This window comes from Apus apus, chromosome 2 (genome assembly GCF_020740795.1).
Source record: "Apus apus isolate bApuApu2 chromosome 2, bApuApu2.pri.cur, whole genome shotgun sequence".
NCBI lineage: Eukaryota > Metazoa > Chordata > Aves > Apodiformes > Apodidae > Apus > Apus apus.
The window spans coordinates 152,679,204-152,693,403 of NC_067283.1; the positions used below are offsets into that span (position 1 = coordinate 152,679,204).

The 14,200-nt window shown below is 41.1% G+C and overlaps 1 protein-coding gene across 3 annotated transcripts in view; it reads right to left on the bottom strand.

The window, feature by feature from the left end:
• Positions 1 to 960: 960 nt before the first annotated feature.
• The window catches only part of AGO2 (argonaute RISC catalytic component 2), a 67,595-nt gene continuing 54,355 nt past the window's right edge, over positions 961 to 14,200 (bottom strand). For all 3 annotated transcript variants that reach the window (XM_051612470.1, XM_051612471.1, XM_051612472.1), the window contains one exon: positions 961 to 13,998. In XM_051612470.1, the coding sequence (XP_051468430.1) occupies positions 13,890 to 13,998 (109 nt within the window). In that variant the 3' untranslated portion in view covers positions 961 to 13,889. The remainder of the gene's footprint in view (positions 13,999 to 14,200) is intronic.

Consider the following 14,200-nt stretch of genomic DNA (forward strand, 5'->3'; position numbering starts at 1 on the left):
TTGCCACAGCCCTCTCCAAGGCCTTGCATCTGCCAAGGCTTGTTGCCATCCAATCCAGCAAGTGGGATTTGTTTTCCCCAAGAGCTTGACACAGAGCAAAACCATGCCCAGTTCAAAGTAGTAGTTCAAAAACAAGGGAAAAAAATAAAGCTCTGCCTGAAATGGAAGAGATGGCTGTGACTTCATCTCCTGTTACTGATTAAAACTAATCTGTGTGTAAGGCAGGAGCTCCCCAGCACACCTGCAGTTTTCATACCCCCTTCACTTGATGCCTTGAACACCAAGTGCTTACTTAACTTCTATTTAAAATTTAATCACTGCAGGCATTGCCTCAGAGAGCAACAAAAGGTGGAATCTCTGGCCAGCTGTTTCCAAAATGCTGGCCTTGCATAAATGATTTGAGGATTGTAAGACACCCAGTTAAAAGCAGCCTGTATTGCCCTGGAAAATCCGGGCACAGAGCAGGTGAGAGTGCCCATGGAAACATCTCAGATGTGGTGGAACACACGGGAGGGCAGTGGCACTAGGAGAACTTTTTGGCTCTTGGGCAACTGAGATCATCTCATCACAGGAAAATCCTCTGCAGCAGCACATTTACATTTGTATCAGGATTTGACAGAGCAGAATTTGGTACAGGGTTTATATGGGATCAGTACCATCTCCAATCTGCTAGCAGAGCTTTTAACAACTATTTCTAAGCAATCCATAATTTTACATTCAAATCTGACCTCTGGCAGTGAGAACACAGCAGCAATGCTGCAAAGTAACAGCTATTTGCACAGTTCCCAGGGACTTACCCGTGTCTCTGTTCAGTGGCACCTTCAGCAGCTCCCCAGTCACCAACATCTCCTCCCACCACTCTTCTCTACTCAAAAATTACTGAGGTCAGGAAAAAGTCTCACAGGGCATGAGGAACTGCAGAAAACGACTGAATTCAATAAAAAGGCCTCAAACAGCAACTTGTAAAGATGAGGAATTTTATTTTATTGACATACTATGAGGCAAAACAAAATGGACACCATAAAAAATAACTTTATAAAATATCATTCACATCATTATTTTTGTCAGGAATTACAGCATTCTGAGCTTGTTACAAGTCTTACGTTTTGAGGTGAAAAACACTATGCTAAATCTTTAGTATTAGTTGTATATATACAGTAATAAACCAAAACAGAACCTGTTAGGTTTTTTCATGAGTTTATTGCAGAAGTAGTGCAAACTATTTTGCCTTGCAAGCTGTAAAACAAACTTGGAAAAGGACCCACCTAAGCTTAAAAAAAAAACCAAACCCACCCCATGACAATAAATGCTCGATTTCACAGCCTTTGAAGCTTCCTTCAACAGTTCTCAACAAAGAAATTCCCCATCTCTGCACATTTTGAAGGTTTTTACTGACTCGGGAATGAAGACGCAGATGAGGAACCCACAGCAGCAAGAGGTCAGGGAGCAGGAGGAATCCTGCTCCAAGGTGGGGAGGCAACCCTTTCCAATGCCAGAATCTGGGAATTCGGGGCAGGGCGTGGCCAAGCCCACGTCCTGCCACTCCTCCAGCAGCCCCCAAAACCAGGGCAAGTTGGGTCAGTTTGGTTTTGCTCCTCCATTAACAAGCTGCCCCCTCTCCACGCTCGGGATTTGAGGAAAGAGTCAAGAAAGCAGCACAAGCAAAAAGAACTAGGAACACATGTACTGTCTGTTTCAGAAAGGTAGTATCCTTTTCCTCACCTCTACCTAAAGAGCATCTCCTCATGGTCCCCCTTCCCCTTTGTGTAGACAACAAACCCTACCCCAAGCTACTGCATGAAACCAAGGAAGGATACTACATTCTAGGAGATCAACAGAAAGCAAACAGTCTGAAACGCTACCAGGGTCCCCCAAAGCAAAACAGGTAGCTAGTCACCTACTCAAATAAACATAAAATAAAACCAAAAGCAAATAAATGCTACATGAAAAATGTTAAAGGAACAAAATGCAGCATATTCAGGCTCTTTTTTTATTTTATTTTCTTGAGGTACCTATATAAATATTACCTTCTGCCCAAAGTACTCTTTATTTTTATTTTTTTTTGTTAAAAAACTAAAGTCCTTCTCACGAGCCAATTGCAGGGCATCCATTATTACTGAGAAAGTGCAACCATGCTGATCATTTCTATGCAGCATATTATAAGGATGATTAGGCTTTAGAAAATATAGCTTAAGTATAGACCTGATGAAGCAGTTTTATAAAAAAAAACATTGAACAGAGGCATTTTCCTTTTGTTCGAGTCTCTCTGCAGCAGAAAGCCTTAGGAAACAGCTTTGAAGTCCTGCCAGGGCAGCACTTTTACAGTTCCATAGATAGATTTATTTATTTTCTTTAATATTTAAACTAAATACAATTTTACACAAAAGATTTCCCCCCCTTCTGCATTTAGGTACTGGTAAAAAGTTGGAATTATTTTTTTTTTTTCTTTTTCTTTTAACTTCAAAAAAACGATAGCGTATCACAACTTAAAATGTCCCAACGAGGAATTCTTTTGCAAGTAAAAAAGATTTCACAGAGTAGAAAAAACTTACACATAGCTGTAAACTGTTACATACAAAACTGGAAAAGTTATTATTTATTCCCTTGCACACAAACCCACAAACTGTGAACGACACGGGTGTGCATATGTAGATACACTGAGGAATATGTTAGGGTTGGGATGATATATTTCAAAAAGTTCTTTTATTGGGTATTTCTCTTGGCCTAGTTCTGCTGTGAAACTGTACATTTTATGACTTGATACAGTGAAAAATACGTTTTACATCCTGTTTTTTTTTTGGTTGGTTGGGTTTTGTTGTTACACTTGGCGGTTAAAATCCGTTTGCTGTTTTTCATTAAGAAAACGACTTTTGATTGTTATGCACTTGGGGCGGGGGGGGAGGAGGGAACCCAAAAATCAAACAAAACCAAAAACCAAACCACAACAACACAAAGGCACAAAGAATCCAACTCAAATACAAGATTGTTGTCTCTGAAGAAGAAAGCCAGAGGGCTTGGTTGGCTGGGCGGCACCGCCCAGGAGGGCGGCACCACGTGCAGCTTGGTCGCTTTTGCCAATCCCATCCACAATTTGAGGAAGTAGCACCCAACTGTTTCATGAGGTAGATCCAAATCCAAAAAAAAAAAAAAAACAACAAAAAAACCCAAACCAAACACACACGCACAAAAAAAATAAACCCCCACAACAGAAAAGAAAGCTGGGTCCCCAACACTTGTTTCGCCTCTCTGTCGAACGGCCTAAGGATCCTGTGTCAGTGGGAAAGCGATTGGCGCTACCTGACGCAAGCACAGAGCTCAAGAACAGCTAAGGGAAGAACTCAAAATCCTCCTTCAGGCAGAGATTTCCTAGCAGGGGGAAGGAGAAGAATCTGTTCAACACCAGCAACGACAAAGCTGGGAGATGAGACAATGCCCAGAGCCCAGTTCCTGCAGAGCAACAGTGCCAGCCAGTGCCTACAAGGGTCAGCCACAGCCTTGGGATCTACCAGCTTGAGAAGACTTCCTTTCCTATTAGTTCATAGGAACATCCTGCTGTCATTCCACAGTATTGTTGCATACTCTGAGAAAAATCTGACAAACTTATTGTTTAGTTAAGGCTTAATTAAGTGGCATGGCCACACAGCATCAATGCAAACATTAACCTGCCTCCTCAAGACAGACACAATGCGCTGCAGCTCCACGCACCGACGGGAAACCTCGTCAGAGACACTTCCCAGCTGTGCAGTAAATCCTACCATGACCTTGAGGCCCTGACAAGTCACTGGAGGGTATTTCTGTGTCTGCTTTTTGTGTGACAAGTGCCACTCCTACCCCAACAGCACTGCACCTTTCCATACTGCGAGCACAAGACATTTTAAATACAGACGCAACACACACACGGGTCAACGTACATTTAGTACCACTTGAAATGTGGCCCTTAACATTCTTTCCTTCTTTCTTTGTTTTTCTTTCACAAAAATAGCAAACTTTTAAATGGTCATAAAACCATTTTGATTCAAGGGAACATTTACAGCATGGATTTTTTGAATTGATTTTTTGGTTCTTTTTCAGTTGTTTTATAAAAATAAAAATAATTGAAAACTGTTAAACAATTAAAACCTTAAGAGATGTCAACTAAATCTGCAAGGTACCAAAATTAAGGGGGGGGCGGAGTATTTAATCAATACATTCTGTTTTCCATCTCACCCTCCTGAGACCAAGTTAACCACTTTGCTGCACAGGAATCTGGGACTGGATCTTTACTTATGAACTGCTCTGAATCTTGAGATTTTTTTGGTGACTGTACAAACTAATGAAGTGCTGTGAAAATGAGTGAAACTGTGCTTATTATTTCCAGCAAACTACTGAGCTTGTATTTTCTATGAACAGTCCTGCTTTCCTTTCACTACCAGGTGTGTGTGTAACACACACACACAAATGTATATATATATATAATCTACTAAGATTTATCAACAAATTACAGAAAACAAGTGGTAACACTTCAGGACAGCACATCACTTTGCCAGATAGACTCATTGCACCTCACTTCTAATTTGATTTTCCAAGATATATGATTCTTAAAATTACTCTTTGATGTTTTTTGTTTCTATGTTTTAGGGCTTTTTGGTTGATTTAAAAAAAAAATTTCTTCCTCCTTGCTTTCCCAAAAGGCCTCCTGGCAATTAAGTAAGCTTTGTTAAGGTGAAGCATGTAATATCTAACCCTTCTCACCCCAGGCACTCAAATTATTTCTACTGCCCAAAACCAGGTAGAATTAAGAACTGGAAAAGAATTGGAATCTTGCAAAAGAATTGGAAAAAAATGCAAAAAAATCTCTTGGTGGGAGACAGTCTGGGGATTCAACACTGACTGAAGAGCAGGTAAAGATCCAGGTTGGTCAGAGACGTGTTATTTACTTTAAACTAAAATTACAGAGTTGTCACATGTAAATGAGATGAGCAATTCAAGGGCTCAGTCTTGTTCCATGAAAAACCATCAGGAGCAAGAAAATCAGGGCCAAAATACCTTATTCTTTACAGCACAAAAGCAGTGGGACCTGAGCACCTCACAGCTGATGCAGAGCTAACTTTGGTGAAGTCCAGAAACAAAACGAGGCAGGTTTGATCCCACCCACAGCACAGACCTGCCCTGAGTCAAGCACATGGCAAGCAAAAATGTGCAATTTCATGGATACTGGCATGAGTGAAGCTTCCCCTATTCATGGATTTAAAAACAGGAAAAGCTGATACATACAGAATAGAGTCCACGTTATTATTTTCTGACAGGAAATCTAACCTAACAAAGCAAATACAAAGAGCACCAGCCAAGCTTGCTTGCTGACCTTTGCACAATTCATGCTTGCCAGGCACACTGAAAAACACCTTAAAATGGCCAGAAAAGTTCAAATTTATATTGCAGGGACAATTCCTAAGCTTGCTCCCAGGTTAGTCGTATCTGTAAGCCCTGCTGATGATCAGATGGTAGCTACTCCAGCAGGTATTTTAGTTGTGCTGAAAGAAGGGGGAAAAAATATCAAAACTAAAGCAGTCTGGTAGAACAGCACCTCCAAAAGGTGGGGGAAAAACAAACCTAAAATCTGTGCACTCCTAAGAACCAAGTAGAAATGAATGTACCCTGTAATACAGATTTGTAATGCCAATACTAAGCTCTTCCAAGCAACACAGGTAGGTTGATTGGTTGGTTGGTTGGTTGGTTGAAGAGCGGCCACAGGTAGTTTTAAGATGCATCTGTTGAAGCAGTGCATGGAGAAATTCAAAGCACATTATCTTTTGAGGATATTTAGATACTTATTTAGATGGGAGGGAGAAGCCTTCAGCTGCTGCTGTGGGTTCACTTTCTTGGAGCTGCCTCAAGCAGAACTCCCAAGACTCACTCTCAGCAAAACCTTCACACCTCCCAGTTCAGGATATTTGTCCTTGCTCCAACCAAAGTCCAAAGACCTCTGGACAGAGGGACTGAAGCCAGAAGTCAACAGGAAGGAACTGCCTGCCAATAATTCCCTTTCTAGGAAGGGGCTGCTGGACGTGTGTGGGGTGAGGGATGGAATTTCTCTTCCATGTATGCATGACAAGCACCCAGCACAGGGCTCTCTCCTTGCTTCAGCTCCCCATGCTCCTTTAGGTTTGCAGAGCTAGTCTGGAAAGCACACAGTGTTCCACTGGTTGTTTTACAAGGATAAGCTCATGGAGAAGCGTGTTCAGTGAAACCCTTCCAGGCCACAGCAACATCAATAGTGTCTATGGATCCCTAATACAAGATGTAGTGAAAAATATTCTGAAAAGCAGCCGTTTATCTTAGAGCAAAACCCCATCCTTCACACTTTTAGGGGGAGCTCTGTTAAATTACAACTGAGAACTGAACAACATTTTGGAGGTTTAACCCCTTTCAGGTATTATTGAGCATAGTTACTCGCCACTCACCAGTGCTCAACAAAGAAACTGGCTTGAGAAAGTCAGAACTTCAGCAATCCTCCCTGCCTTCAGTAAGATTCTTTAGTGTCCATGCCCAAAGATTAAGATGATGAAGTTGCAGGTAGCATATAATCCCAGCAAGTCTGCTTCTGAGATGCCAACATCTGTGGCATAAAGTTCAGTTACTTTTAAATAGCATTTAAGAAACTCTTTTTAACACTGCTATGAAACCACACACCAGCACCTTGTGCAGGAACAGGTGCTATTTCTGTCATCAGAGTGGTTCATTATAAAATGAGGAAGCTTGTTTGGATTCCTTGTAAACAAAATATGATGCATTTAACATAGTTTCCTACAGTTTCAGGTCATTTAAAGCACCTTTAGTCTGCATGCACTTATTTCATGGTTGACTTAGGGCCAAGGCTTTGCACAGAACTGACACTAAATGTTCACATGATGAACACACTCAAGATTGGGGTTGTTTTTTGGTATCTTGTTCTAGGGGAAGGTCTCATTCTAAAGTTTTTTTTTATGATCTGAGCAGGGAAGATAGTATTTTCACTGTTACAGTCTTATGCCAACTTACCTAAAAAATAGGTTAACAAAAAAAAATAATCCAATGCCTAATTTTGGCCTCAGAGTCAAGACATGTGTCGAGCACCTTCATGATGTCACTTTCAGTGAAAACATGACACTTTTTTTCGGCCAACAGCTGAAGTATGAGAACATTCCTCAAAGGGAAACAACAGTCTGTAAATTCAGGGAGTGAAGGGACAGGCTAGAGGAGGAGTTGTTGCTATGGAGGGACCCTGCCCCAGTGCCAGGGGTGCCATTTGGCTGGACAACACCTTGGGGATCCCCTGCATCAACAGAGTGAGACTTCAGGAAGACAGAAGGAGCGACCACCAGCCGCCCAGGTCACAGTATGGCACTGCTAGTTCTCCAGCAACAAACCAGGCAGTAAAAGGACAGTTCATCTGGCAGCATTTTGGCTGTTGAGTAGCAGGTTCACTTTATGGAATGAATTCATCTGCAGAGGAGTACAGGAGGTAGCCTTGAACTGCATCTGCTTTGCTTGCTAAAAAGAATCACAAAACCACCTTTTGTGGTGATTGGGCCAAGCCATTACATTCATATTAACACTTCAGGTAGAGAAACAACACAGAAAAAGCAACTGAAACACTAAAGGAGATAAAATGGGTTATATGTGCCACTCCAAGCACATACACACACCAAAAAAACCCACCGTCGCCTTCAGATTAAAACCAGCTCAGAGGAATGCACCTTTCCAGTCACTAACCCTCAGAAACAGGAGGCAGAACTTGCTGTTTCACATCCTGAGGCCAGACAGCAGGGCTGGGTTTGGGCCTCTCCTGTCCTGGAGGGTTACAGAAGCAAAAGGCCATTGCTGATGGACAGGAGATCCACAGCCTTCTCACGTGGGCACGGAGAGAGGCAACACTACTTCTTAGCTCAGAGCACTAAAACATCCACTGCACCAAACAATCCCACACCCAGGGAGGGACAGAAAGCAAGACATTGTCCCCTAGATCCCAAATCCCTGTTATTCCACTAGTTCTGCCACACAGACAGGTCCCTCTTCATAGGACACCAGAACCAGACGTCAAACGAAGCAAGGAAAAGGCAAGAGAGCTACAGGTGATGGTCTGGATATCATGGCAATGCTATTAGCCAATTAACAGTGATAATCAAAGATGGCATTTGAACGTTGCACGGACAACAAGCACATTGGTAGCTTAAAAACTGCCTCTGTTATCTCTACAGTCTAGGAGGAATGTGCACAGAGAAGGAAGAAGTATTTTATAAATTCAGACAAACCCTAAATATTTCCACTGTGACAAAGCAACTGTGCCCTTGGGTTGGTATCACAATGCAAACAGAATGTCTCACAATATTTAAAACCAAAGCTCATGTCTCAATACTGTAAAATATGGCAGTATTCCTAAGAATACAACAAGGAATGGTATCCACAGCATTTCAGTATTTGCTATACGTAGCACTATTTACAGTATCTTCAAACAACTACAGCAGATGCAAACAGGAAGTCTTACAGTAAAAAGGGAGTTTAAAAACAAAAAAAATCAGTGCAATTACCTTCTACTTGAATTTTTTCTTAGAAAAGGCTGCATGTGTGCATCAAGAAACATGCTACCAAATGTCAAGAGAAGAGTAAAAACATGTACTGTCCTGCATTAGAAGCTGAAAGAGCCACACTGGCAGGACAAATCGACAAAAAGAGATGCTACTGTAGGAGAAGAGTATTAAAAAAATAATAAAAAAGTGATTTTATTACATTGGTATTGAATGTGAAAAATACTGAGAACTTCTTTTACATGTGTAGAAGATAGGTATTTCTTTTTTTAAAAGTCCCTTATGGGTTATCAATGCCACCAGAGACGCTTGGAATCAAGAGAAAAGCAAGTCCATCTGCATGTCCAAAGGTCCCAGTCCTGCATTTCTAGGACTTCTAGTTTTGAGCAAGCATGACTTGTAGAACCAACCATTTCTCACCTCTAAATACCCACATTCTTCCTCCAAAAGAAACAATCTGCAAGTACACTAAAAAGCCCAGAGCAATCCACTGAATTTGGCTGGGGGGGGTGGTGCTAACACAGACCTTCCTCCTGTCCTTGCTCTCAGTTGTATTTCAGAGATTGACTGGGATGATGCAGACTGGGGTTTCCACTGGTGAGAGACACACGACCCCTGAATCTGAGGGATCTGCTGCTGCAGTGAAGGCAGCAGCCTTGGCAGCCAAGCCCAGAGCCCTCCAGATCACAATCCCCTGTTTCACAGAAAGCCCTTTGTGCTCGTGCACCTTAAAACTTCAGAAGCATCTGAACTCGATCAGAACCTTCAGTCTTTTCAGAAAGCAAAGGGGGCACACAGAAACCTACCCCCCCACACACCCCCCTACCCTTCAGAAGTCCAACTTTAAAATCCTGGTGGAAATACTCTCTCTTTTGTTTGATCTACCAACATCTGAGCACGACACGTTGAAAACGGACAAAGGCTCCAGGAGGGTCACAATTAAAGCCAAACCTTGGCAACCTTCTGGTTTTTACAATCAGGGAATGTTGCCTACAGGCCTGGATGAAGATCAGAAATATTTATTATGGATTTCTTGTTTTAAGTAGAAAAATTTCCTGTAAGTTTTCCATGCTGGCTCCAGCAGATTAAGACACAACACCCTTCCCTAACAACTTGCCCCAAACCTGACACATCTAGAGAAAAGGAAATTCACATGACAAAGCTTCTGTAACACAGATCATTGACTGTAACAGAGCAAGCCAAAATATGGTTGCTGAAACATTCCTACTCAAATCAAGCCAAAATAAGGAGTTCTAATAAACCAAGTGATCTCACTCCACACATCAGTGCATGTACACAGTGTTCAGATTGCATAGGGCTCTCTTGATGCCAAACACACATAAGGCAGAGACAAATCCACCTACTTCCAACACTTCATAAAAGATTCCCTACTAAGGGTGGAATCTGTTTCCTGGGTGCTAGAAGAGGTGGAGTGGACGTGATAAAAAAATTCAGTCACTGAAGCAGAAATTTCCAAAACTAAAAAAATAAAGACAACTTTTAAGTACTTTATCTTTGTCAATATCATTTTTCAACCTCCCAACATTCTGCACTTTCTCTGCTGGTTTTTGGGGGGCTGCTACAGACCATGTGCTCCAGAAGGGCTCTCTGGAGATGCCTGGTCCAGCCCCCTGCCCAAAGCAGGTCCAGCAAGGGACCTGCCCAGCCAAGCTTGATCCTCTCCAAGGACAGAGATTTCAGAGATTCTACAGCCTGCTCCAGTCTTGGACTATTTTTTTTGTTTCAATAGTGTTACTATTTCCATTAAAATAACTTCAGAGAAAACTAACCCATAGCAGGCAACTCATTAGTATCTGTTCCTCTCTCAAACACACTCTCACAAGAAATACTGCAGCACTGGCAGTGGTCTGGTTTGCCCACCATGCCACTCATGCCTGCAATGGAGTAACACATTTTTTGTCACCAGGGTGCAATTACCATCAGTTTTCAGGCTGCTGAGCACAAGGGCCACCTGCACCAACAGCTGAATTCAAGAGCAGAAGGTCATTGCCAGGAACATACTGGAGAGCAAGAGGAAGGCAAGGGATGAGGTCCTGCCCAACACTCTGGGAACAGGAGTCATGGAACTTCTTTGCACAGTCTGGGGAAAGAACTAAGCAAACAACTGCCTGAAAATAACAGACATTTGGTTATTGCTGACCTGAGCTGCATAGTGACTTAGTGGTTATAACTGTCAACCTCAACTGTGACTTCAACAGCAGGAATGTGTGTGAAATAGAGACATCTTGAGCTTTTGCATTTACCTGAGATATTGCTGTTCTTACAAAACACATGGGAGGTAAGAAGAGGGGAAAAAAACAGGGTTTGTGATGTTTTGGGTTTGTTTTTTTTTCAAGAAGACATTTTTGAATCATGCAATTTATATTGAAAATATTCCCAGAAACAGAGCTGCTGGACTTACAGAACACTGTACTTTTCAAAGTATATACTTAGTCAATATTTTTTTTTTTTTAGAAAAATGCTTTAAATTATTCACTAATTCATCACTTGCAGGGGGTAGGAGGGGAGGGGAAAGGAGGGAGAAGTCAAGCCATAAACAATTAGCAGTATTAGAGGCTTAAAATGATCTGTAAAAGGTAAAAATGTCCCTAGCCTGAAATGCCTATAACTATCCCAAGTTGTTCATACAACTTCAGAGAAGGAAAGCTACACAAAATTTCTGTTCCAAGATGACAGTTACTCTCAGATTAAGGGTCTGCCTAATACTCCTTTTCTCACAAAAAGGAGCTGGAACAACGATTCCAGCCCAAAGAAGACATTCCAAATAGGATGCAGTGAATCCCAAGGTCTGCTTCAGAAGTAAGATCTGAGGTCAAGAAAGATTCTGCCCTCCTTGCCCCATCTGAGCACCTGTATAAAGTCACCTATTCCCAATCTGAGCAGAGAGGAAAGAGGAGGATGGATTTCACATCCAAGAGGTCTCTACTAAGTGGCATCTTAAAATGGTTGATCTTTTCCCTATTTGTGACAAATAATTCTGATAAAAAAATAATTCTTATATAAAACTCTGCCAAATTAAAATCCTGACTGAAATCTGCAGCCCCTTGAGCAAACACACAGAGAAGTTCACCACAAACACCCAGGGAAGGTTCTGCAGTTCAGGGGTACTCCAGGAGAGGGATGTACAACCTGGCTGGGACACAGGCAGGCAGGCAGACAGACCTGGCAGTTGCTGTGTGCTGTTACCAGCATCACTGAAAATCTGAATTTACAGAACTATGCCCAAGAAGAAAACCTGACCCAGCAACCTAACCACCCAATTAGAAGAACACAAATACAATTAAGCTCTTAATAGGTTTTACATTGTTATTTCACCCAAACAACACTGGCAGCCAACATGCTGCTACAAGGAAAGATCTGAACTTGCACAAAGTTATGTACCTACAAGTCCTTCTGCAGCAAAGGTTGGGCATTTTCTAGCTTATTCAAGAGCAACTGGTTATAGTCTATACCTGCTGGATGGCACAGAGCTCTGTACTGGTTAAAGCTACTCTCCCATCTCAGTGGCTAGAGGTAAATGTAGTCACAACAATGACTGAGCATCTGCTAAGAGAAAAGGGAAAAGATGAAGCAAAATGAATCCGTGGAAGAAAATGAAATTTGAAAAACCTGCCTCTTCACATGTGATTTCAGTTATCCTATGAAAAACAAACAAAATCAAGTCAGCATAAACAAGTTTCCTGGGCTTTTTCCATCTTCTTCTAAACCTGCTTGTGGCATCATAATTAGTGCAATGGTTTCCATATGTATTATGGTTTTTATGAACCCAGTGTGCAAACTAACAGAAGCGTTTGTCTCATAATTATCAGTTTTAATTAATGCTTCTCCTAAGAGAATGGCAAAACTCTCACATTTGCTATTGACCTCATGCATAACGAAGAGAGTTTCACCTCCCTTCGTAAGTAAACTTCACGTTTCCTAAGATTTATCTTTACTGCATAGATTCTCTGACTTCTGTCTAAATTCCAAACACGAGCCACTCCCTTCTATCAGAGCTCCTGCTTCCCCAATATTCAACATATCAATAAAATACAGTTGGTTTTTGTGCTTGAACGAACGTAGAATGTTGGTCTCGTGTGCGTCTCTGGACTGCAGAGGTAAAACCTGCTGTGTTGGGTGCAGGTTTAAGAAAGCCTTTCTACAAACCCCAAGCTGCAGGACTAGAATATCCACTGTAGGTATCTCTGAGCTCTCACATCGAAGTCAATTGCATATTTTTTGCATTTGAATACTAATGTCCCCACGATAAGGTTTGAATTTCTAACTCCAAAGCATTCTTGATATGTTAACAGAAGTATAATGGGCACTCCTTAGTAAATAAAAATAAATAATAGCTTCTAGTCTATCACATTAATACTGTGAAACATACATAAAATTTACATTAACTCAAAACAACAGTGAAAAAGGATTGTACTGTATTAAATCACCACAGACCCGTATTCTTTAGAGACTTTGGAAAGCAAGTGTCACAGTCCTGTATGACAAATCCTAAAGTTAGCTGTCAGTATGATTTTAAAAAATTCTTTACTATTTTTTTTTTTCCTTAAATGGCACATTTTCTTTTGCCAATCTTAACTGGACCTATTAAAAGCTTAGGTACAAGTTCATTATTTTCTTAAAATTCTTCTGTAGTCTATGAAAAACATTTTCAAACGCAGCACAATAAAAAAAAACATTCAGGAACAAGCTTCAGAAAATACATTTTGCCCTTAGACACACAGAGAATAATCTTTATAAGACAGCTGAAAACCAGAATTTTGTCATTCTTTTCTTTCGAAAATAAACATTTTTGTAAATGCATCTAGAATCACCAAGGCTTCATAAATAGTCCCAAAAATGCTTTTTTTTGTATTAAAAGCTAATTCACAGCATTTTAGCTCATCAACCTTTAGTATGAATTAGATCTTTCCAAATTATTACAAGCAATTTGATTAATTAACAAACTGAATGAGGAGGTTTGTGGGTTGTTTTTTTTTGTTATTGTTGTTGTTTTGTTGTGTGTTTTTTTTTTTCCCTAAGCCCTGAGATCACAGCTCTTGATTTAATTATAAAATAGGGGTCTGTTTTATACCAAGCAGCTTAGAGATTTTTTTGGCAAACCACATTTCCAACAATAGTGGGGTTTGGTACAAGAATGCAAGTTCATAATCAAGTCTGAAATTCTGGACGGAAGGCCTTCTTGCAACTGGGAAAGAAAAAATCATGTTAAGATGCATCACTCATTGTTGGCTGCCACTGGAGCTTGGGCAACAGTTGGTCTAAGTGCAGCTGGTCTCCTGTGAATCCAACTCTGTGTTGAACTGAGTTGCTAAACATTAAAACATGTCAAGCAAAGTACATAGTGCGCAAGGTGTCCTGATGAACTTGAACTGCTTTAGCAAGTGCTTGGTGATCTCTGCCATTACTCTGACCAGAAGTGTGGCTTCCTTCAGCACTGGGGGGAAAAAAAAAAACCAAACAGGTTTGGGGGGGGGGGAAGAGAAACCCTGTTTAATCTGCCTCTCTTTGCATTTTGTGTTTATGTATCATTCAGTTCTTCTGAACAGAACAGTCAAAAGTTAATCACCCTTAAAACACCAGTGAAGTTCTGAAACAGGAAAAGGCACAGAAGGACACAGGAAATTGTTTTGCTTTTT